The 26,020-nt window shown below is 41.0% G+C and overlaps 1 protein-coding gene across 3 annotated transcripts in view; it reads left to right on the forward strand.

Annotated features, from left to right (window-relative positions):
* The window catches only part of hdac4 (histone deacetylase 4), a gene marked incomplete in the record, with an annotated part of 176,687 nt that overhangs the window by 148,074 nt on the left and 2,593 nt on the right, over positions 1-26,020 (forward strand). For all 3 annotated transcript variants that reach the window (XM_032512920.1, XM_032512921.1, XM_032512922.1), the window contains 8 exon segments: positions 1,082-1,128; positions 5,243-5,350; positions 8,094-8,149; positions 8,493-8,580; positions 9,476-9,595; positions 9,682-9,779; positions 17,993-18,111; positions 19,066-19,199. In XM_032512920.1, the coding sequence (XP_032368811.1) occupies positions 1,082-1,128; positions 5,243-5,350; positions 8,094-8,149; positions 8,493-8,580; positions 9,476-9,595; positions 9,682-9,779; positions 17,993-18,111; positions 19,066-19,199 (770 nt within the window).

A 26,020-nucleotide genomic window follows, 5' to 3' on the forward strand; every position in this document is an offset into this window, starting at 1 on the left:
TGTGTGTGTGTGTGTGTGTGTGTGTGTGTGTGTGGGTAAAGCTAAGGGACAAACCCCAGTGGTCATCTTAGCTTTCATTCCAGTGGAGCCATAAATTCCCCTTATTATTACTGTTTACACAGGAGAATTACCAGATAATTCTGTGTAAGGTTCAGCATTAACGTGGACGTTTGCACACACAAAGAAATGGAAATGGAGAAGTAGAATGTCAAAATGTAAGCTGTTATAAACCAAGATAGCTTGAAAATAGTTAGGTATTAAACTATTCATATACACTATGTTAAATACTATCTGGTTAGTGGTTTTTTGTTGTTGTCAGACACTGTTGAGCACATGTATTTTTAACACATTAGCAGGTGGAGACTTGGATCCCAAACTTTGTAATGTGAGTGCTACACTCAGCACATTGAGCTTCAGAGGTCTGCTGTTGTACTCATGAAACTTCCCATTAGTCCACCTGTCAACACTGGATTGAAATTAGTTTAATGTTTTGAAAATTCAGACAGTTTAGTTTTTGCATTGAAACATTTCTCGAAAAGCAGGATAAGCAGTCATTTAGATGACATTCTGATCAATGGTTCTGTGTTAATTCTATGCCATAGTTACGTAAGTAATTACACATAGATTCAGACCCTACACTGTACCCTACGCAAATTTCAAAAAATGTAACTATAAGTTGCGGCGACGCAGACCGCAACAACTGTGATTCGATTGGCCGTGGCTTGGTAGCCTGGGTTCTTCTTCTCCTTAAACAACATGAAATCAAGGAGAGGGTTAACTTTTTGAACAAAATCAGTCTACTCCTTGCCTAAAATCTTGATTACTCATGTGGAGGGAGAGGGTTCAATTAGCAGGGCAATGAGATACTTTTTCCCTTCACCTTGCCCAGTTAAAGCATGCCCCTTGTATATTCTTGCTGTAAGATTAGGTCAGAAAGTCAAATGCTCATTTTCAGGGGTCATGCACCCATTTGTGCCTGCGAGACCAGAAAGTCACCTCCTCACCTGGTAACCTTTCACTCTCTCTTACTTTATTTCTTTATTACTCGTTCTAATTACCAATGTCTGTCTTTCTGCCTCAGGTTCAGTGAGTCCCATGTTTGTGAGGCTACCATGTGGAGGCATCGGGGTAAGTCACTTATTATTGGTTCATAAAGTCTTGCTTGAGTCATTTTACAAATATTCACTAGGTGATTAATTATTGGTCATTTGTGTGCCTGATATAACATGGAAATTACCAGTGTTAGTCACGCTGGTTTATTCAGTGGAAAATTGTTGTAATAGACTGTAAGGTTTTTACAACATTGTGCTAATCTAATCAATACCCAACTGGCACTGCTCCATCGGACTTTGTAATGAAACAAAGCAAAGTTTTAGCATCATCAAATAGCAGTATAATAAGTGTTCCCCTTCACCCACTCTCTCTCTGCCCCCTGCCTCAATAATGATACCATTTGCTTTTGGTCCACCAAAACACACACACACACACACACACACACACACACACACACACACACACACACACACACACACGCCCTCAAGGTCCAGAGGCAACAAAAGCTGTTGCTTGCCTTTCCGCTGTGTTTGTAATTATAACCAGATGTTTTCAGCATATAAGCTGTGTGTGTGTGTGTCTATGTGTCGGTGTTTGTCTGTGTGTGTGTGTGGTTTTGGTCGGGGGTGTGTTTTTGTTTGTGTGCATAGCAGTGTGTTTGGGGATGCTTGTGTGCTCAGAGTTGAAATTGTTTTTTGAAATGGATATGTTAGAACAGTCTCACACACCTGTGTGTGTGTGTGTGTGTGTGGTGTGTGTGTGTGTGTGTGTGTGTGTGTGTGTGTGTGTGTGTGTGTGTGTGTGTTGTTGTTGTTGTTGTTGTTGACTTTTACTGTTGACTTTTACACAATGTTGAGGCCCAATAACCACACACCTACATTGCCCTTTTACTTGCTCTTTCTACATCTTCAACTCTTTTACATGTCATCCATATGTCCTAACTCTCTCCCTTTCTTTCTGTGTCCCCCTTTCTTCTCTCCATTGGGGCTTACTGTGGTGGGAAAAAGAAGAGCCCAAGCTCTGCGCTGCTCTGTTTTGCTCTTTATAATCGCAAATTGGGGCTAAATTGTTGTCTTCCTGTCATACACACATACAAGCCACACACACATTTACAGAGGAAGGGGTTTGAAATTAGGCCGTCAGCCTGTGGGGAACCATCATTCCATCATACCAGCACGTTCCCGCTCTTTTCTACCTCTGACACACACACACAGACACACAGACACACACATACACACACACACACACACAGACAGACACACACACACACACACACACACACACACACACACCTTCCCTTTCACTTTTTGACTAACCTGCGTCCCACTCCTGGCTTGAGGCAAAACTAGCATCAACATGGGAAAAAATAAACCGCTCAGTCTCCACATGCTGCTTTAGAGCAGCATCTGTTTGAGCTCATTAACCTGACTTGTGTACATGATTCAGTTTCCCATTCACTCACTCACTTGGCTCTTCGTTTGCTCCCTCACTCAGTCACTGACTCGGCTACTACATAGTGTCTTGCACTTACGCCAGCTTCACTCTCTCTCTTTCTCTGCTCCATCAGTCTCTAATCATTCACACTCTCTAAACCTCCTCACTCCCTCCTTTTTAGTTTTTAGTCTATGGTAAATGCTCCAAAATTTTTATTTCATGGTTCTTCCTTGGCACAACTTAAAAAGAGCCATTTTCTTCCCCTGGGGATGTTATTATGGAGTCCCCCTCTTGCCTTGATTGCTCCTGTCACAGGAGACAAGAGGAAAGTAAAGTGGTTCGGGTGGCTGTAAAGCTGTTGAGTTGCTTAACACACTGACTGGTTGAAGGTCTGTACCAGTTGGCCAGCTGACTGACTGAAAGATTAACAGTGTGGATGAAAAGGCCCGCTGTCTGACAGAGAGGATGACTGGAAGGTTAAAGTTAACATTATTCAAAGCAGGTGAGCCCTAGGTTTAATCAAAAAACATTGCTCTGGCATTGTCCACTTGGCATATGTGTCTGCAGTTCAAATACATCAACACACAGACCTCCCTTTTTCGCTGCGTGCGTGCTTGCGTGTGTGCGTGCATGCGTGCGTGCGTGCGTGTGTGCTTGCGTGTGTGCGTGTGTGCGTGCGTGCGTGTGTGCGTGTGTGCATGCGTGTGGATGTACTGTTGTAATTGGGGCTGAGGAACGAGCGTGCCTTAGCATTAATAATGCTTAACCCCTACATGGTGGCCCTATGTCTGAACATACTCAAACACACACAAACACACGCAATCATACTGTATATATAGTCAATCCTCAAGTCTTATTTTCACTCTATAAAATAAATAAACTTTTTTTGCCTTACTTTAATGTCCAGTTTTGTTTTTTTTACCCATACTTAAAGTTTTCCAAATAATGGACATCGAAACTGACGTAACCTCACTTTAAATTTGACACATGAAATTACTATAAACCTCAGAATGAGTAACCCATTATTAATTAAGAAATATTTTAAGTTTTTAACTAAGACACTGTATGTATTGATGAACATCTTAAAACACAGTTTTCTTACTCATTTTGGGTCTCATTTATCAAACTGTGCATAGGTTTCTTACTTAAAGTGTCCCTTAACCCTAACCCTACGCCTTAAAATTGTGTACGCCAATAAAATACAGATTTATAAAACCGTGCGTATTCACATCTGTAAGCAACGTTCCCTTTATAAATCACACATAACCCACAAGCGTGCGTACGTGAATCAGCCTCTTATCCCACCCTGTACACACCACTTTTTAACCATAAATAGTCAATGCAAAGCACCTTGTGAATGCTGATGAGTATGTTAATGACCCTGGCAGTCGTTCTTTCGTTACGCCAAATCATAACGAATCATGATGACATGCGAAAAAAAGAAGAAAAAAACTCTCAGACGCTCGAGAATTGCTGCATATTGAATTATAATTTCGGCCTATTCTCGCACAGTGTAGGTAAACCTGATCCACAGACTACCCATATTAATAATACCATCCATCGGGAACAGCTATGATATACCAGATCTAGATTTAACAGAACTAGATATTATATCCAAACAAACCTTAGTGATAAAGGTGAAGATTGAATATAATTTTTTTTTTTTTTTTTAAACACTCAGCTGTCTGCCATTTCCCTCCGGAAACAGCCGGTTGAGTGGCAACGACCCTTTTGTGATAGGTTAACACCTTAGAAAATTATAGCATCAACTAGTGGTATTCCCCACCCTGAGAAATAATTTGAAGACCAAAGTGTAACAGGCAAACACTTTTCTCTATGCAGGGTTTGTCACCAACGGTATTAAAGTTCGGATCGAAAACAAGGACATTAAGGGTAACGATTGCGTGAGAGCTTAGCGGCTGTATTTTCAGACTTTGACAGTTGATGATACATGCACAGTATTAAAAACAGATATCTATTTGTTTTCTCTGTGTTCTGCCTGATGCTAGGGTATTTGATACTATCCTGTATTCCATGGAGTCGGTTCATCTCCTCCTCCTGCACTCCGTAGCAGACAATGTGGGGGTGAGAGAGCGCTGATTAAACGTTGAGAACAATTTTTTTTTTAACTCAAGATTTGAGTTAGATTTTACAAGGTGTTTATGGAACAATTCTAACTCAGTACAAGTGCTAACAACACTGCTGGATTTAATCTTCATGATAATGTGGATGATGTGGAATGAAAAAAATGTGCGTTAGGCATCAATAATTGAAAATATGAGTAATCGTTATTCCCACATGTATTATCTGCAGTCTGACTTCAGATTACCACCTCACCATCTGTGTCGCCAATTCCCATTTTCTCCACAATGTGCGTAAGCAAGTTTGCGTGGAGAATCGCACATTCTGCCGTCAAGTTTGTTTTGTTATGAATGTACACACATTTTTAGCCCCATTGTTGTGCGTACGCCACGTTTATAAATGAGACACCTGCTCCTTTGAGTGTGCTAAAACAATGTTCAGAAATGATGCTGTCGGTATGATTAAGCTTCTAAATATGTCTTACTGCTTCACAGTGTCACTCTCTGTTGTGTTCTCTCAATGTCAGTGAAACTATTCCAGCAGTCCCCACAGTTTTGTAATCCCTGTCACACTGAAGTACTGTAAACCACACCTTAAAATGATGAAAAAAGCAAAACTGTTGAAAGAAATGTGTTATAAACAACTCAATACTGCCTTCTGTTTGTGTTTGCAGGTGGACAGCGACACCATTTGGAATGAGGTCCATTCATCCAGCGCAGCTCGTCTGGCCGTCGGCTCGGTGGTGGAGCTCGTCTTCAAAGTAGCAACAGGAGAACTGAAGGTTTGTTCGAATGCTTTGTTAAGTCAAATGAGCAGCAAAGTTGTTGTTGGCTTTATTTACAGGGATTGTTCTGTGGGGCCTTTATATGTGGGTAGTTCTGTGTTTTCATTTAATAACCTTTGAGTTGGAGCCAACACAAAACAAAGCTCAGACTGATCCCACCAAAATAAATCCATGACCAGAACTTTTAAGTGTTTGATTTTAATACGTGTTTAATATAATAATAATATATAGCTTTATTGCAGACACAGGTCCATATTACACATCATACAGTATAAAAAGTATAAAAAGGAAACATACAAAACATTCAAACATGCATAATAATTCCACATTCACCTATAGGATATACAGGTTATTGCACCAATGTTGTCTTAATCTAGATGTGTATCTATAACAGCAGAGGACTGACTAGGGCTTCAGTTATATGGTTCTCTAACTTGTCCAGACAACACATAAAACTAAACATCAGTTGTCTCACAGGTTGGCACTCTAAACAACTGACTGGCACTATGCCACCTAGGCACACCAGGCAGCAGCTTCATTGCATCATTGTATGCTACCTTGAGCCTCATACTCTTTTGCTTATAGTTCAACCACAGTTGAGCAGTATTTAGCGGTGTGATGTAGGTTCTAAACAAAGAGCACTTCACAGAGTCGGAGCATATAGAAAGCCTCCTTATAAGCATGTTAGCTTGAGAATATATTTTACATCGCTGTTGGTAAAGGTCGTTGTCATCCGTCCAGTTATTGGATATGACATGACCTAAATATTTAGTTTCCTCACATACAGCAAAAGTACTCTCTGACAAATAAAAAGTCGGAAGAGTTGATTTCCTGTCCTCATCGCTTCTAACTATCATTATGTGGCTTTTCTTAGCGTTAAACTTTATGTCTTAATCTAGGCCATACTGAGAACACACCTTCAGCATCTGCTGCAGCCCAGTACTATACGAACAGAGCAGGGCCAGATTTTCTGCATACATAAGATGATTAACAATATTGTTACCCACAAGACAGCCAGGTGTTAACCTATTTGTCTGATTTAAAAATTCATCCATATAAACATTAAATAAAATAGGAGACAAAATACCTCCTTGCCGCACTCCATTACTAACACAGAATGGAGCTGATACAATATTGTCCCATGTAACCTGAAATGTTTGATGGGCATACCAAAACACTGAAATTCTCACTAACAATTCAGGGGCACCTCTATCTAAGTTTTACTGCCTCTGTGCACATACGTGATTATGTAAATGTTTAATTAATTAAACTTTGTTACACCCAACACTGTGAATACATCATCTCACAGTGCTGTACTAGTCATCCACACCTCTAAATGCCTCAAGAAAAGAGAAACCTCCTTCCAGAACCATCCATCCCAAAGTCTCGTTACCACCTCCCAGACAGACATCCCCACCCCCGTCATGCTTTGCCCAAGCCAGCCTTCCTATGTCTGTGGATATGGCTGCTTACTGTTAGAACCCAGCAGGGAGGCCCGGCTCACGGCCAGTGCAAATGCCAACAGACCCCACTAACAGGCCTGTTTTATTGGCATTACACCCCAGCCACCTGCAGAGCAGCCGTCACACTTAGCGTTAGCTTAGCACCAACATATCCCAGACTAATAGCATTCCTCTAAGAGACCGTAGCTCGCCACGTTTTTGACTGTATGTGCTAGCATTCAGTACCTTTTGCATGTGGGCACAATTACTGTGCCCACATGCAAACTAATGGTCTGTTCTATAGAACATTGTGTGATTGCTAATATCAGAGCTTAATAGGAAAATAAAATGGACCACACATTCCAAGAGGAAGAACGCTAAACTTAACATAAACATGACGAATATGGACGTTCTTCAACTGGGGTTCAAGTTCACTCACAGGCATTGACCTGCCCTCAGCTTAACCTGATCTTAACACATGCATACACATTTTTACAGACGCTCACACACACACACACACTCACTCTCTCTCTCTCTCTCTCTTACACACACACTCACACACACACACATACACACGCTTACACACATACAGTACAGATGGTCCTCTACAACCAAAATGACCAAATTCCACCTGCACCAACAACTCTCTGAGCTCCACAGAACACACGCACGTCTGTCTCTCACTCCATCTGTTACATTCTATTTCTCTCCCTGTGTCTATTTTAAGCCATTGTTATATTTTTCCCCTGCGTGGAGAAACAATCCACTTTTCCCTCGTCTCTCATACTCCTACGTACATATTGTAATATGTAGCCTGCTTTAACCAAGTGTCTTCCAACTAGCTGAGGCCATTGTCTCTACAATAAACTCTCGGCTGGCTGCTAATCCACAGCAGCTGACTCAACATCATTAGTCCAGCTTACCTCGCTCTACATCAGCCTGGACATCTATCTGATGTCCCCTCAAAGCAGTGGGAGCCCTAAAAACAGTTGCTGGGAATCCCACAGGCCCTTGACAAAGTTCCCCTTAACTGATCCGATGTAAGCATCTGTTTCTGCGTATGTGAATGCACGCGCTTATGAATTTCTCTGCCCGTGAGAAGTTTTAAATATTGAACTAAGGCACAGTGACATTTTCTTTGAAAAATTATGGTGGCAAGAAGATTATGGTTGGGTTGACGGACGCACATTGTACGTAGATGTTGGCTTTTGATTTGTGTTGTCATCCTCGTCTGATCCCTCAGTCTCTCAAAGAAAAAGGACATGTATCATTAGATTGATTTTTGTTTCCCCTGACAGAATGGCTTTGCTGTGGTTAGACCTCCTGGACACCACGCTGAGGAGAGCACGCCAATGTAAGTGAATTGGAAAATTGAGCTAGAGAAAGATCGGTTCTAACCTGAATCACAGAAACTCTATTGCACATTTCTCCATAACTTCATTATTCTGGTAAATTCAATTCCCATCAGATCATACAATTCCCTGACATTTCCTACTCTCTCACTTCTGTTAAAAAGCCTCGTCCTTCTAGACAACTTGCATTACATTTTGAAATTTAGTATATGCAAATATTAAAGCTTCTATTTAATATCGGCTCAACATACATTGTGTTGTACCTTAAGTATAGTATTGCTCAAGCTTGTATGTATGATGATTTCAGGAAGTTAATAGCACGGTCTCATTTCTGTCCACTTTCAGGGGCTTCTGTTATTTCAACTCAGTCGCCATAGCAGCCAAGCTGCTGCAGCAGAGACTCAATGTCAGTAAAATCCTCATCGTGGACTGGGTGAGTACCAAATACAGCGCAATGGTCTGCTTGGTACATAACCATCTATTTAGAGAATTCACACCTAAGTGCTGTTGTGGTGGCAGTTGAACATCGTATTCACATTGTGTGTTTTCATTAGGTTTTCTTTTTTCAGAAATAGGTAGGCAGGATACTTTGTAAAATAAACCACAAAAACCCAGAAATACAAATATGTGTCCATTATACCACTGGGTCCAAAACAGTCAGCAACCTGTACAGTGTACTTTTTGTGAGAGGAAGAAAAGGGCTTAAAATATCAGCTATTTAGGTCAGACACTGTCTCTCTTTTAAAATAATAAAAAAAGGGACAAAGTAAATTTTAAGAAGGTATGACAAAGGCTCAGTCATGTCTAGGAGTCCGTGGCTGGTCATGGCCATTACCAAAAGCCTTTTGAAGGGCTTTTTCATTTCCTTTCTGTCTGTCATAGGGGGACGTTTAGTGTAGCTAGCAAAGTCATTGTCATGCCACTGCAGCCATCAGGGACATTTTAGGATCAGTGTGTTAAAGCATTCTTGGGATATAGGCAATGAGGTCATTTAATTCATGTTGTCTTGCTGGCAAAAGTAAAGAACTTTTGAAGTTGAGTTTCATTGAATCATGCTGACCATCCCTCTTTAACATCACAACAGACTGCAGCTGAGGTACAGACTTTACTGTCTGGCAGTGTAGCAGTCAGACGGTCATTCAGCTAGTCCTGGTGCAGGTGCAAGCGTTGGTTGTCCCGTCCCTGTAAAACTCATTCCAAATCATTTGATGTCCTTGTGGTGACAGCTGCTGTTATGTCTCCAGTGTTAATAACTCATTTTCCCACACTTACACCACACCCCACTATGTAAGATTTTGCCCTAACCAGTCCCTTATTGATGTTTCCAGGATGTTCACCATGGTAATGGCACCCAGCAGGCCTTCTACGCAGACCCCAGTATTCTCTACCTGTCCCTGCATCGCTACGATGATGGCAACTTCTTCCCTGGCAGTGGAGCACCTGACGAGGTAGGAACACCAGACTGTCTCTCTGCTTGCCTTTGTGCAGCCCACCTGTTGCACAAAGTAACCGTGTGTGTGTGTGTGTCTTTTAGGTGGGCAGTGGAGCAGGTGAAGGTTTCAATGTGAACATGGCCTTTACTGGAGGACTGGAGCCTCCCATGGGTGACGCAGACTACCTGGCTGCATTTAGGTGAGACACAATATAATCTACTACTTTAGAGAGAGTTTGTGACTGAGTTGTCTTACTGTAGATTTAGTTACTTTGCAATGCTAAATATCCGCCCTAAAACTGACTTGGAGGGAAGGCTCAGCAGGACATACTTTGACAAATGATCTATTGGGGGCGGTTGCGTAGGTAGGGACCGGCAAGGCCTGATTTCTATTAGGACTTTGTAATTAAACAAACAAGCAGAGTGTTAGCATCATCAAATAGCAGTATAATAAGTGTTCCCCTTCACCCACTCTATCCGCCCCCTGCCTCAATAATGATCCCATTTGTTCTTGTTCCAACACACACACACACACACACACACACACACACACACACAGTAACAAACACTCTCACACACACACACAGTCACACCTAAAAAACATACAGACATGGAGTTACCACAGACGTCTCACGTCTCATGCACACCTCTGGTTCAAACAGCTGGTAAGGAACAGGTCTGGATTGATTCCAGCACGATTTGAAGATGACCCCTTGTACTGTATGCGACCGTGTGTCCATCTGGCCCGAGCCAAGCGCACTTAACGGACAGGCCACTGTCTTCTCGCAGCTTTCCACACGCAAGCATCCAGAAGCACACCTTAGCCCGTTAATGCAGCCCAGACCCTTGTGTGCTCTCACTCCCCTCCTTCTTCACTCTTTTTATTGTTTCTTCCCCCTTCAACCTCCTCTTTCTACCCATGTGTGCATACACTCCGATGACAACCACAGAATATACATAAATCCAGAGGTGGGTAGTAACGAGTTACATTTACTCCGTTACATTTACTTGAGTAAGTTTTTGAAAAAATTGTACTTCTAGGAGTAGTTTTAAATCACTATACTTTTACTTGTACTTGAGTAGCTTAGTGAAGAAGAAACTGTACTCTTACTCCGCTACATTAGGCTACAAGGAGCTCGTTACTTTTCTTTTTACCTCGTTGGTATTCTACGCGTCATTGTTTTTACCCCAGCGTACGCCTCATTTTAATGTTTTATTTTGACAGAGAGAGTCTTCCGCTTAAGGCTCTACCACGTGACTGTGTTCCACCAATCAAACGGCGTTGTGCAGTCACGTGACCATACTCGTTCTCAGCGGCGGGACCATAGACTGTATATATCTATGGGCGGGACGTGTTAGCTTACAGTCGTAGCAAAACAAAGAATGTCGCCAAGGCAACACAGACGTGGAGGAACCCCCCCGGCCTCATAGTGAAAGCGTGGTTACCTTAGGAAAAGTGCGAAACAGCAGCTACATCATGCTCCGTCTTCAGTGTCGACCAAAACAAACGGACATGTGAGCGTTTAACAACTCAACATCTAACCTGAGGAGACGTAGCTGTAGTTTTAGTTTCTGCTGTGGAGAGGTGGATGTTTGTCTTTTAGGTTACATACAGTATGGTTTGCACATGCAGTATCCATCCTAATTTAATGTGACAAGTCTCTCACTTAAGCTATTTTGTAATTAATACATTAATTTTAATTTATTTTATTGACTGGATGAACTATAATTTGCCTAAATATGATTATTTTGTATTTTTGTCTGTCTGATTGATGCTTGTGTTAAGAAATAAATCAGACGTTACTCAACAGTTACTCACTGCTTGAGTAGTTTTTTCATCAAGTACTTTTTTACTCTTACTCAAGTAATTATTTGGATGACTGCTTTTACTTTTACTTGAGTCATATTATTCTGAAGTAACAGTACTTTTACTTGAGTAAAATTTTTGGCTACTCTACCCACCTCTGCATAAATCCTACTATAGTCATTATTTATAATCACTGAAGCCAGTAGCCAATGCAGTATGCCTCACACACAAGTTGGTAAATTATTTATCTCTATCTATATTGATACACAAAGCAGAGTATTAATCACACTTAAGAAATACCGTAATAATAATGATGATAATAATAATAGTAAAACACTACACAACACAACACAACTGTGCACAACATCTAATGAACAAATTTTATGAGTGTTACAGAACCTTCCATAATTAACTACCTCCGTTGAAGGGAGTGCAGATCTTCAGAGGTATCCAAATTACTAGATAAATTTACTAGAAATTCATTAAAAAAACATGGCCTACAGTATGCTGTGCTATTACTTAGAAATGTAAATGGCTAAAATGAATGCCTTGTCTAGCTGTGATGGGCTGCAATCCTATGATTCAAATGGTATCAAATGGCTAAAAGATTAAAAAATATGTATAGAAATTAACTGAAAATGAAGATGTCTTTTTATAATTTAAAATATTATTCAGTTGGCTACTTTTTCCCCCACAGTACTTCAGTGTTTCATTTATCATTAACCGGTTATTAATAACAAATTGATGCTTAATATTTTTAAAGTAGTACTCCTGTCATTTAGTATTGCACCTCCATAAAGTTGGTTTACTCTCCAGAGACAGAATAAAATACAGGTCAAACTTGATGCAGCAGAGGCTGAGATATCCAGACTTTCCGTCCCCATGTGGATCAGGTGGCAAAAAACCTAGGATCCTGCAATAATTTTTTTATTTGCAACTCAGTAGCGTCTTTCATAGACACTTGCTGCCTCATGAAATGTCGTCTTCTTTCAGACACCACACCTCCCAGTTTATAATGCACCAAATGCTGGCTTTTGGTTCAAATGTTTAGGTCTCAAGCCCAAGATGAGATAACGCTGATGACATCGTCAGGGTTCTTTTTTTTCAAACTTATGAGAGCCAGAGCCATGGAAAACATTACACAACAGTTTTTACAGGCAGTGTAGTACTCATTGTGTTGACTACATTGAACGTCATGTACAACATAGGTGGAATGACCCTTTAACTCTTAAAAGGGCATTGTTGGAGGTGCTTCGTCTGTATTTGAGCTGATCAATGCATCTTTAAGTTAGTCCGTACAGCTCTGTGCTTTAGTTAGACCAAGCCACTCTCTTAATACTAAACAGCTTTGTTATACAGTAGTTTTGTTTGTTCGGGGGTGCATCCACCCACATGAGTGAACATGCATGCATGTGGAGAGAGGCTTGTACTGTGTTTGTGTGTTCTGTTTATGTAATTGTAGGTTATGAAATCAGAATTATGAAGGAGGTCTAAAGATATAAAGTAAAAGAGAGTTTGGGTGTGGGGAATTCATAGGCCCCACAGGACAGCAGCAAACCCCCCCCCCCAAAAAACAACAACAACAACAACAACACACACACACACAGATACAGATGCTACCTGTGTTCTTACAAAAGCATATGCTGTACACAAGCACAAAGAAATGCAGAAAGCCCTGGCTTAAACTTACATGAAGGTGCATGAATAAGCACAAAAACACAGAAAAACAGATGCACAAATGCTCACACGTGCAGCTTTTACATCAATGTGCCTACACATTTACAACCACATGCAGATGGACACGTGTGCATGGACACATGATACACACAGCCTCTCTTTCTCTCTCTCTTTCAATCTCATTGTTTATCTGTGTGTTGTGGTCCTCTCCTTCCTCCCTCTTTGTCTTCGGGAGGGGATGCGTGCCTTGCAGCCGGCACCTTCCCATTCCTCCCCTGGCCTGTGCCACGTTGCATTTGCAGGGGATCAAGTTAGAGCCTCCAGAAAGCACAGAGAAAAAAGATAAGAAAATTGGCCCTAATGAAAACCAGAAGCAACGTCTCTCTCTCTCTCTCTCTCTCGCTCTCGCTCTCTCTCTCTCCTCATCCTTCTCTCCCTCCTTCTTCTGCCATGAACTTGGAAAGAAGAGAGAGGAGGAGAATTAAACTTAATTCAAACCAGCTCTCCGCAGCGCCAGATGACAGGGCTTTGAAGTGTAAGTGTGCGTGTGTGAGTTTTTTGCTCTCTTATTCTCTCTCTCCTCTCTCGCACTCATCTACTTTTTTTTATGAACGGAGGGGGAAAGCCTTGAAGCTCTGCGATTTAACCTTTTGTTGACTGGTTTGATGAGCACCGCTCCATCTAAAGGACAGAGTCTACATTCCTCACCTGGCCCTTTACTGAATGGGCCAGGTTGAATCTCTCCAGTGTTAACAACTCATGGTTTGGATGCTTTCTGTCCCTAAAATACTTTACAATCATTGGAAATGAAGGAATTAGCTGGTAATAGTAAATATATTTGGTAAATACTGGCCGATTGTTTGACTAAAAAACTTGCTCTCTCACCTTTGCCTAACAGAAACTCAACCTCAGATGTGTTTACACTAAGTGAGATAACATACACAGTAATAGTCAAGCTATTATGACTATATTTGACTAATACTGTATTTTTTGGCAGAAATGGAATTATATAACTAATTTATTCCAATGTCTATTAACAATTGAAACTTAAAGATTTGATAAATAATGATATACCACCAATGCCATAGTTCAGACCTTTGCCCTCCATGTTAGAAACCTAGAATACATTGGATTCGAAGGCATAATCACAATGTGGAAAAGGATCAATTAAGGACTAGAGTAATTGCACAAAGATTAGGAGTCTCTAGAGAGAAAGTTTTCCTTGGCTCAAAAAATTACCACTACAGTATTTCAAGACCTACTGCTGTATTAACCAGTGTGAGCACATTTGAGTGCACTTTAAATCATATTGGCCAAAAACTGAATGCACTCATTAGGATCAGAAGAGTCAGTGCACAGCAGATGGAGCAAAAAATTGTGAGGTTCAGCTTGGTGAAGTTAGTAGTCTATAAAATACACTCAATGTTAACAGGGCTTTATTTGCAAAGGGAGATATGTTTTGTTTGTGCACAGTGGCAGTGCTGGTGGCAGTAAGAATTCCTTTCCATGTGTCTGTGTTTGTCACAGATTCAAGTTAGATTGTAATCTTGATTATTTTCTGTCATCATAATCAATGTATAATTTTCAAATACTTTGGCAGAGGTTTTTAAAGTCTGAGAAAATAACCCTGATGATGTCATGCTTGACCCCTGCTGCATTGATTTTGACCACTTTTTTTATTTTTATTTTTTTTATCAGTCTCACGGGTCCCCCAACTTTGTGAATGGCAGAACTGAATTGCTGAAGTTTAATGACCACAACATTCCCACACACTCTCTCATTTGTGCAAACACAGACCCAACACTCCTATGCTGATACTTAGACACATGCACCTGTTGCTAGGTAAACCAAACAATTCGTAAACAAAAGTTTAGACTACGTGTTTACCCAAGTAATTCCACACACAGTAAGATCTATCTGTGAGAGAGCCAGCAGTGGTTTACTTTGCAATCTCTTCACTCAGGATGCCCCGTCGCTTACAGCTCAGTCGTAAACTCTTCCCTGCCATAATTAACAGAGAGGCTTTTTCATCTCCTTATACAACACCTCTGATTCACACACACTTAGTCTTTGCTAAAGCCGCTGGTTTTCCTTTATGTCAGTCTGCTAATTGATTACTGTGAGTTTTTATTTCCTTAAATACGGAAATTATTCAAGGGGGTGAGGGATGGAACTGATGACACCAGCACTTTTCCTTATCGTGACAAAAACTGTCTCTGTCTGTGTTCAAGGTTAGAAGAGGAGGGTGGGGGAGCTCTCAGTAGTTAAAAGTATCCTTGGCGGTCAAGGTTTCCCCCTGCGCTGCCGTGTGTCAGCACACGTGTGCGCATGTGGCCAGCTCCCTTTAGTGTGGGGTCTTTCACGGCCCAAATGTTATTGAGCCAAGGCTGTGTGTGTATGTGAGTTTGTGAGTTGGCGGAGACAGAGGGAGAAAACCTGTGACGCATGCGATAAAGTCTTAAACTGGAGCTGAAAAATATTAACTTCCCTAAGTTAATTTCAGATACTTGTCTAGTTTGTGGTGTTGATTGGGTCTGATTAAAAGCTGAGGAACTGTTGGTACAACAAATCATAATACCTATTTTTTTTATTTTTTTTTTATTTTCTAAAGACATGTGCACTTGCCATAATGCTGACATCATTTTCATCCACTTTTCATTCATGTCCTTACTCACTCAGTCTTGGTTTAGGTTTTCTTTCTAGACTCCTCCCTCAGAGGTTTAAGGCCTGGCCCTCTTTCATTTTTTTGCTCTCTGTGTCCTTCTCTTTTTTTGCTCCATCCTATTCCTATATCTTCTTTATATGACGTTTTCCTCTAAAATATTGCCAAATGCACGCTAACACACATTAACGCATGCACTCTGTGTATTCTTTCTGTCTCGGACTACCAAAAAGCTTCTAATACTACCTACCGCCTCTCCCTCAGACAGCTGTGTGTACGTATGGGTGTTGTGTTGTGGCGGGGGGGTGTGGTGTGCACAGTTGAGGGTTATAATTAAGTGGTGAACTAGAGCTGGAAAAACCGGTGGCCTCCAAAGTTCAGGGCATGCTGCTCACCCACAGCCTGCAAACCAGCACCGTGTTCCTGAGGTTGGCAAAGTACAGAGGACCTACGGTGGAACCCTGTTGTACTCCGTCACTCACAGACCCCACAAAAACTAAACAAACCCAAATATGCTAGACCCCCAGAACATTCTTTTGTAGACTTTAAGCAAATCCGAGAGTACCAGAAAGTCTATAACTAATAACTTAGTGAGACATCCTTAACCATACTAAACCCGATTACTGTGACACATTATACTTTCATACAAAGTTGAGTAAGCCTCTTGGGAAACCCTAGTTCAGGATCAGACATTTAAAATAATTCATAATTTACAGATACCCTTACCAGATACAGAAAAAACAAACAGAGTTATTTCATTAACTGGTCAATTTTCTTTAAGCAATGTTTAAATTACCTGGATTATAAATTATAAAGTTTCTTTAATTAACAAATGAAGATGACAAATTCAAACTAGTCTAATCTTATGTGTTCTCTAATCTTATCTGTCTGTGCAAAACACACATACTGTATGGTGTTTCCTTTTCTAACAGGGTCACTATATAAACCAGACTGGATTTTCCAGCCACAACCTGCAGTGCATCATTACACAGTACCACACTGATGAATGGATTTATGTTCATGACACATTGGACACAAGTACTCCCTCCCTACCAGCTGTGTGTTAGAGGAAGGTTGAACACAAACAGCCCTCATTGACCACACCCATCCAGTGTTAGAATTATCCTGCATACTTAACACACATACACACGCATGCAATTACATGTCCTTCCATTTCTCCTTTTTATATAAGGATGTTGTAGTGTATCACTGCCTCAAAAATTCCAAAACTTTCCACTTCAGAAAGCGTATGCTGTAATTTTCACTGCCACACACATAAAGTACATACAAACTCATTAGGTGGATGTTTTCTTTGATAACCATGAAAGGGAAAGAACAGTCATAAAAGAATTTAAAAATACAGCAACTGATATAAAGCAATAATGACATGTTGCATATCCGGCTAGTTATACCAATTACCACAATCGTCATCAGAAGGACAGGAAGCACACTAAAGGCATATCTCCATTTACATATTTTAACAGTAGAGCCACTATATATTTAGCTTGCCTGTAGCATGTTGGTCATTCATCTTATTTCAAAATTCTCTGATTATTTGGCCAAAAACAAAAATGGTGTTAACTAAGTGAGGTGTAGCCTTATTAGAATATGGGACTATGATTAAAATACAACAGTTTTACATCAACTTATTTTACCCCTTGATTTTCTCTATATGTTTAGCTTTGAACTTCACATCCTTTGACACCATTACATGTAGTGTAAAAATGGTAGAAATACAATTGTAAATCTGTTTATATTGATACATGTGGCATCTTCACATCATGAGGGCTCTGTGATTTTGTACTTTTGAGCGAGTTGAGCATCGTTTTTTGATCTCGGAATATATTATATTTCATTTATTTTGGAGCAGTTTATATTTGGTTGTAGCCCAGTTATCCTGTCAGTCACCCAGATGCAAAAGTATCTGTTAATAAAATGCAGCATGACTTTTTGATAGGCCTTCTTCAAAAAGAGCAAGTTGGTAGGGAGACTGCCCCTCAAGCCAGCAGGATAAGATTTATCCCCACTTATCACCAAGCTTTCCATGCCGTTAGTGTTTTGGAGACAGTAAATCTCGGCTGTCTGGCCTTCTTGCAGGATGGCAGCCAACAAAAACCCAAATGCATGCATGCACTTGTTTTCAAACAAAGTGTTCTATATACAGTAAAGCCACAATTCCTGGTTAGAGGTAGGAGGCTTATATGACATCTCTTATACAGTCTCCACCATAAATACATTATTTTGTTGTGACGTTGTTTTTTTCCTAGGACTGTGGTTATGCCTATTGCCAACGAGTTTGCCCCAGACGTGGTTCTGGTATCTTCAGGCTTTGATGTGGTTGACGGACATGCTCCACCCCTGGGAGGATACAAACTGACAGCCAAATGTAAGTGCTGACCACACCTACCCAGTTATTCATTCTCTGTTTTCTAAGCCATAGATAAACTTTCTCTCTGAACTTTTAATGATGCATTTACATTTTAACGCATGCCCTCCACAGTCTCACTCATGTCGTTCATATTTGCTGCCATTACAATTAGGGTCAGGCATCGAGAACCAATTCCTACTTGGAATTGTTTCTTTATTGGAATCGTTTGGAATCATGTGGAAGATTTGGGTTTCAAATCCGATCATCACTTCCCAATTTGATATGGGCAAGTTTTGGTTTACGTAAGCAGCCAGCTTGTTGTGTTGCAGCCAAGGAGTAAGTGTGGCTTTATTTTCCATTGAAAAAGCCCTGTAAAACTGCAACCCACCATTGAATCAAAAATAAAATGTTGCTCTTATTTGTAAAATAAGCATGTGTGCGCCTCTGACTTGTGTATTCAGATCGAGACCTTGTCATGCAGGAAAGAACTTTTCTTAAACCCTTCCTGCAGATTTCAAATAAGAGCAGGGGTCTTGGTTGTTAAGGGGTTGACATGGGTGGTTAGAAAGGATTGCAGGAAGAGGGGATATGAGTAGAATTTAGAGGAGAAGAAAGTTTAGCTGAATGCATATGTTAAAACTCCCCTCCTCCTGAGCGAGAGAAAAGATCAAAGACCATGTCCGAGCCTAAACGCAAAGCCGCATTTATTAAAATTAAACCTGGCTCATATTATAGCTTTTTGGCCCCTAGTAAATCCACAGTGCGCTCTTTTCCTCTTTCTGATGCAGTCACCCCTTTTCTCATCCATGCTCAAAACCCCCTTTTTGTCTCTTTTTTTCCCTTTGATCAATATCCAAAAAGGAAGTTAGAGCTTGAACAGCAGTGCTCCCCAGTCTCATTCTTTTTCTCCTGCTCTCTCTCTTTCCCTCTCTTTCTCTGCCCCCTCTTTGCTGTCATTTCCTGTGTGTCCAGGCTTTGGCTACCTGACCAGGCAGCTGATGGGTCTGGCAGGCGGTCGATTGGTGCTTGCCCTGGAGGGGGGTCACGACCTCACAGCTATATGTGATGCCTCGGAAGCCTGCGTCTCTGCTCTGCTTGGCAATGAGGTAAGATGAGAGCCAAGAGGAGGAGGGATATATCACTATCAAAATAACCTTGAGCAAGGCACAAAGACTTGACTAATACATATTGGAATTGTGGACTAAATCTATGGCTGGTTTAAGATTAAATAAGGACTGAGGTTTACCATAGGAGCTACAACACACACCCCATATAGAAAGTGTGAACTGGTTAGTCCCTGCTGCATAAATTGGCATATCACTGTAATGTTGGATTTTTCCCTGAGACTGTATATTATTAGATAATATATACTTTAATATTTATTGTAGGTTTTATATTCATGCCAGCAATATGGTATGCATAACAGCTATGTTCATTAAGAAGTATGTTCTAATAAATGTATTAATGAGCTTTATTAACTGCCGCATTAGTTAAGTTTGTACGTTTAATTACGTTGAAATGAACAAGCAGATGAAGAGCATGTGGATTATTTGTGTTGTCAGCATGACATTTTCAGATTGCAGTTGAACTCGACTTGCTTCTAATTTTTTATTGCTGGCTACATTTCTGGAAGTCATTTTGATTGAGTTTGAAAGCCAACATGCTACAAATAAGTGAGCTTGAAATTCTAATAACACGTTTTTCAGATGCCTTCTTAAACTAGAAAACTCTGCCTCTGGACATAAATATCTACTTCTCCAGCACTCACACGAATGCTTAATCAATTTTCTTTGTGAACAAACACTTGAGCAAGGATATAAGACCCCCCACTCTACCTGAGTACTGATTATGCTCAGGTGTGCAACAGGCAGAGGGAGGAGGGCATAATGAGGAACAGAGAGAGAGAGAGAGAAAAGGCAGGACACACACAGACGCACATGTAGCAGGCATCAAGACTGACTTTAACGCCAAACACAATAAAGGTGCAGGATATATATTTGATGGCCCTGTAACATTGATATGTTGAGTAAAAGATACAGCATAAACTTGCTTGAAGTGGAAATCTCTGACTACAGTATTCTTTCATCTGGGCCAAAACCATCTTCTCTCCATGTTCTCCTTCGCTCTGTCTACCACTTAGAGAGGAAGTCAACTCTACACACACATACACACACACACACACACACACACACACACACACACACACACACACACACACACACACACACTACACACATGCTACACATAGACAGACACACACACAAACACGTCAGAGGGAGAGGGTTTCCAGGCAGAAGGTTAATTGTGGGAGTGTGTAGGTTGGGCCGTGGAACTGAACAAACATCGGCGCTCTGTGATTCATGGCGCACAACAGAATAGCAACTCCTCAAAGCCGCCCACTCTTTTCTTTCAGCTAATGGAGAGGCTGAAGTGCTTTTTTGGACAGGCTGCTCAGTCTCCTTTTCTCCCCCCAGATAATGTGTCCAAGATACCTCAGTGCTTTTATTTTTTAAGGACTACTGAATTGTGGTACAGAATGGAGATTATAGAGCTGTAGGGGAAGAGAAGAGGGCGTGACTCTTGGTTTGTTTGTGTTCAAGAATCTGTGCATACAAGCACATTTGTGTCTATGAAGTCCATGAGTAATCTGTTGCTGTTTAATTCAAAATCCGTCTCATCTCTAACCACTAATGAACAGGCCACAAATATACATGTGCTTTTAGGTATACAACCTGAGAGAAGTGAGGCTTTGGGCTTTTGGGCTTATATGTGGGAATTATCGGTATTGCCTTAAATATTGTGTTGTGTTGTTATACAGTGGCTCTCTGAATCTTTAGTATGTTTGTATGCATTCTGGATGGATGTATTTTTTAGTGTCTCTGAAAAGTGGTCAGTCAGTGGGGTTTCAATTCAACTCAGTTCATGTTTAAGCGGTGCACACACACATTAAAGCCTTTTTTTCAAATACATACATACAGAATGATGAAGTACAGAGAGCCATTGCTATTCTACTTGGCAACAATATGTCCTTATTTTTTAAGTGAAGTTCATTAACAATAACCGTGCCAAGTAATCACCACACATAACGAGTTGATATCCAGACAGACACTCTTGCAATAACTTTATTTACTTTGAAAAACCAACCACCAGTATTGTTGCAGGCCAAGCCACGAGCACAACCTAAGTGTTGGTTCCATTGGAATGGCTAGTGTACCTGCTAAAGCCATTATCATCTGCCCAGTGAGACATTCAGAAGATTTATAATGCATTATAATAATCCATTTGGATCTACACTTCTCATTAGGTATATACAGTACTGGTATATTACTCTGCATACAGTGAGACTGAGTGTTTGACCGCTGATATGGTCATTATAATATGGTGTGCAAAAGAATTGGTGTGGTAACATAAAATACATTAATTTGCAAATGTCCAGGGAGAGTAAAAGATTTTCTATGGACTGACATCAGTGCTCGTAAAGATCACGCTACACAAATTCAGAAGTCAGCCTTTTCACTTAAGTTGTATACATAGAACAACAATAGTTGCTTTCAGTTGAATTTATCCAATTGTGAAAAGCTCTGGATCTGCCTTGTTGAAGGTGGTATCTTTGCATTTCTCAGACTTTTGTTCCAACCCTGCACACAGCTATAAATCAGTTCTTGGAATTGTAAAAAAATCACATGGCATTGTTCCATGTGGATCTTGGAGTCAGAGCAAAACAAACAACAATAGCACAGGATCATATTAATAAACCTTGGTCACTGCGACCAACCAGTCCACCGTGTTGTGGAACGTGAAGACATTGACCACCGCAAACAGAGGAACCATGCAGGAACTTAAAACTGACACTAGACAAACACTGGTTTAGGTGGAACATGTGACAATGATATTAACCCGTAAATGTTTCTTCCTAAGAGGAAAGCAGCACGGCTACGTGCCAAACCTGTCAAAGAAAACTAACAGCTCTACTGGAGAGTGGTTTTGCACAAGACGGGAAATGCACAAACTAGAGACTTAATCTAATACCTTTTCTGTTTACCTGCACTGTGCCCACCAAATTACTCAAAATTACACAAAGTAACACTGCCATTACAGCTGGTAAGGATTCAGGAATCCAAGGACACTTCAGCAGGGCGGATGCTTTTAGCTGTCACGTAGGTTTTTACTCGGGATGTTCAGTTTGAAGGACGCTCTCGTTACTCACAGCACCGCCCTGCTGCAAAAATAATGAATTGGATCAGGGGGTTTGGTTCTTGGGTTTCAGCAGCCTGCAGAGCACCGGCCACAGCAGGGGTTTGGAGGAGGTCACTGGATGGATGCCATAGGGAGCTGAAAATTCGAAAATAGGCAGGAGGCAGGGAGCGTCAATTGCCTCAGCCCTGCAGGACACCACTCTCACCCGAGCACCCGGGGCCCCCTCGCTGGTACACATCTGAAAGTGGTTACCCTCACACCTCTTCCAGCAGGGTCATTCTGGGCCCAGGGATCATATAATGAAGGGAAATAGACTAATCATTTGAAGTAGGAAGGGATGAAACTATTGTTGTAAAGCAGCTGCACAGAGAACGGTACCTATGCTGGTCTTTAAAGTCTGGAAAAGTTATGGAATTAATTTTTATCATATGGAGGTTTTTTAAGAACTTTGAGAATTAAACATAGACTAGTCATTATTATTGATTCCTGGTATGCATCATTTTAAAGGAAAATAATCATTTTATTCAGAAGTAAAAAAGAAATGTATACAACATGCTTCATATTGAACATGAACCATAGTCTGTAGTAACATTCTGGAAAACCAACTACCTGTTTTAATTAAACCCAAACAGTGTACAAGTCACAACTATGAGGTTTCAGCTTTTACTTAAACCTTGAATAGAAACATTGACAGGTATCATGAATCGGGATCAGAAGCCTTATAGTAAGAGTTGTACAGCATGCCTCTTTAGAAGAAGATGGCTTTGATAAAGTGATGAACAACACAAATGTAGAATGTTGTTGACTTGAAGTACAGACATAGAGTTCTCATGACTTGCACCCCTTGGCTTTTTGGCAGCGAAGTGACGTCAGCTGTTTGAACAAAGGCAGATCATTCAGTTGTCTGGAGCTTTGATAACTGATAGCAAAGAAAAAAAAGAGACGCTAAAATGTCCCTGATCAAATCAAAATGGCAGGAAGCAAGTGTTTTTATCATAATCTCAGCAAAGGTCTCTGTAATGGACTTGGAATGTAGCTGGAAAACGTCAGTGAGGGATTGAGCTGGAGGGAGATAAAAGGCCTGGCATTTTTTCGTATTTTCTTTTTTTGTGTTTTATTTGCTGACAAAGTTCGGCAATGGCCTCAGATGACAAATGGAATCAGAATAAGAAACAGAGGACTTGATTAAATGTAAGGCTAAAGAGGGCGGTGTAGCCTCTCCAACGTGTGTGTGTGTGTGTGTGTGTGTGTGTGTGTGTGTGTGTGTGTGTGTGTGTGTGTGTGTGTGTGTGTGTGTGTGTGTGTGTGTGTGTGCCTGGGTTTGTATTGTCCGGTAGTGTTCAGAACCCAAGACTTCACCATAACGGCAGCATATACTGTAGCTGAAACCATTTATATTGGTTGATTGATGCTGTATATGCCAATAAGTCTTGCTGTTTGTTCTATTAGTTTGGACTGACAGATGTTTTGTTATATTGTACAAGTACGAGTTTAAAATTGAATTTAGAATTTACATAATGCTGCAAAGCCCAAGACTGTATCTTTATGTAAGACGCAGATTTTGGCAACTTTCCCACTGGTGCCAAAACATCCGACAAGTATTCATTATACCCTCTTCACCTCCTGTGGAGCTTGTACTTCCAGTGTTTTACTGCTTGCTAGTGTGAGAAATATATCTGTGCTTTTATTGGCAGGTTAGGACAAGCTTTGCCTTAATGAGCATTAGGTTTCCTTTGAAAGCAGATCAAATTAGCTGGGAAAGAGAGGGATGGAACTTGCTAAATGGACTTTACAGGCTCTTTTAGTCACCCCCACCACTGTAGTGCGTAATCGCAAAGTCTTTTTTAGTTAAATAGCTCATGAATGATGCATTGGCAACTACACCAGTCAACTCTGAACTCAGGACTAATTGATGATTGCTCGCAAACAGATGTTGGCCCAGTTCAAACCACGCTTGTTAGCAATTATTTGATAAACAACAGGCTAATATGCTAATTGTTACCAGCTGTCAATGAGGTTATTCTGTGTGTTTACACTTCAGTTACAGTAAGACGCTCGACTTCACCTGTCCCCCCTAGGGCCTGACTATTCACCACCACCCCCGAATACAAGGCAAACCTACACCCCTTTCCCAAAAGGTCACCTGCTTTTCACAATACACATCATTACCTTGTTCAGTTAGCATAACATAATCAACCGGTTTTAGTGACTGCCAACATATGCACATGGACAAAACAGTAAACAATGGGTGCCTTGTGCACTTTTCTTTCGCTGAGCACATGGATTTCCTCCTCTTCCCACTGTTTTGGTTTCTGCCTCACTCAGGAATGTTTTTACCGGGGCACATTCCTCGCTCTCGGCTTAAGGCTTCCAATATTTGCCAAGAGCTGGTGCGTTGGACATATGTGTCACACACAGAGAAAAAGACTCCCTCAGTAAGAAATCAACATGGTGGCAGCCAACCATCTTTAAAGGGCATTTCTCTCTCCCTCTCTCTTAAATACTGCAGCACATCTGATGGAATGGAGATGCAAACGTCCAGGCACATGCCAGGACCACAAACTCAAATAAACAGAAATGTCACTATGGATGATGTGGCAGACCAATGCGTGCTGGTATATAGTGAACATGCATGTCTGTGTGTGTCCATATATGTGTTTGTCATACCTGCCAGGTGGGGGCCCCTGGAGAACCCTGACAAGAGTCATTAAAGTTTATAAGCGTGAGGCCCATCTGTCAATCAAGCAGACAGGCTGCCCCCGTCCAACCCCGCTCTGAAGGAAACCCCACCAAACCCCAGAGAACCCCTGACCCTGCTCTGACAGGGAGCTGGGTTAGTATAGACTGGGACTAACAAGGGTTATGGTGAAAAGTAAGCGGCTGTTGCCTGAAGGTTTGACTGAAAGATTGATGGTTTGAGTCCCCAGAGTGGCTGGGAAATTTTAGGATGGGAGTGATGAATAAGTACTGCTGTCTCTTCCTTCAGCCACAATTAAAGAAATGGGGACGCGCTGAACCTCTTAAGTTTTCTAGAAGATGATCTCCATAGCTGACATCTCTGGGCAGCTCCTTTGATCAGGTAACAGGACCAAAAATATGTTTAAAAAAACTGGGGCCACTGCTTCACCATTGCGATGTAAATATTGGAACTACCATTTACCTGAGAAAGTAATCTATCTGTACACTCTCAGGTATTTACTTGGTCAACATCTTCTGGAAGCTGTTGCTGGACCTTGCCTTTTTTGTTGTTGCTGTGAGCCTCTGTAATATTAACAGTCCAAATGCCGCAGAACAGTCAAAGTCCCTCTGGTTATTATCAGAGTTGAAATGGACAGCTTCCATGTGTGCTTCTAGTGATTTATTGGAAAAGTGGATCATACAATACAAAGAAAGTGCTTTGTCATTTGATATAAACGGAATGCTTAATCCAATAGCAACAGAATAATGGCTACCAGACAAGTGTCTTTAGAGCTGAATATTATACTACTCGAAGTTATCTGACCTGTCTTATTATAAATCTCACATGTTATAGTAAGAATGCTTAATGTGTGTGCCAACCTGCCCCTTTTATGTTAATAGAACAGAAGTCTATATCCACAACGTTCCACTTCCGGGATTGTTCAGGTGCCTCTGGAAATTCCGCCGGATGCCTTGCATTTCGGCCAGGTTTCCGGTACCTTCTGCATTTTAAACTCCGGTGGACTATGGTTAACTGCTCCTCAGATCTCTG

The sequence above is a fragment of the Etheostoma spectabile genome, chromosome 4, assembly GCF_008692095.1.
Source record: "Etheostoma spectabile isolate EspeVRDwgs_2016 chromosome 4, UIUC_Espe_1.0, whole genome shotgun sequence".
Taxonomy (NCBI): domain Eukaryota; kingdom Metazoa; phylum Chordata; class Actinopteri; order Perciformes; family Percidae; genus Etheostoma; species Etheostoma spectabile.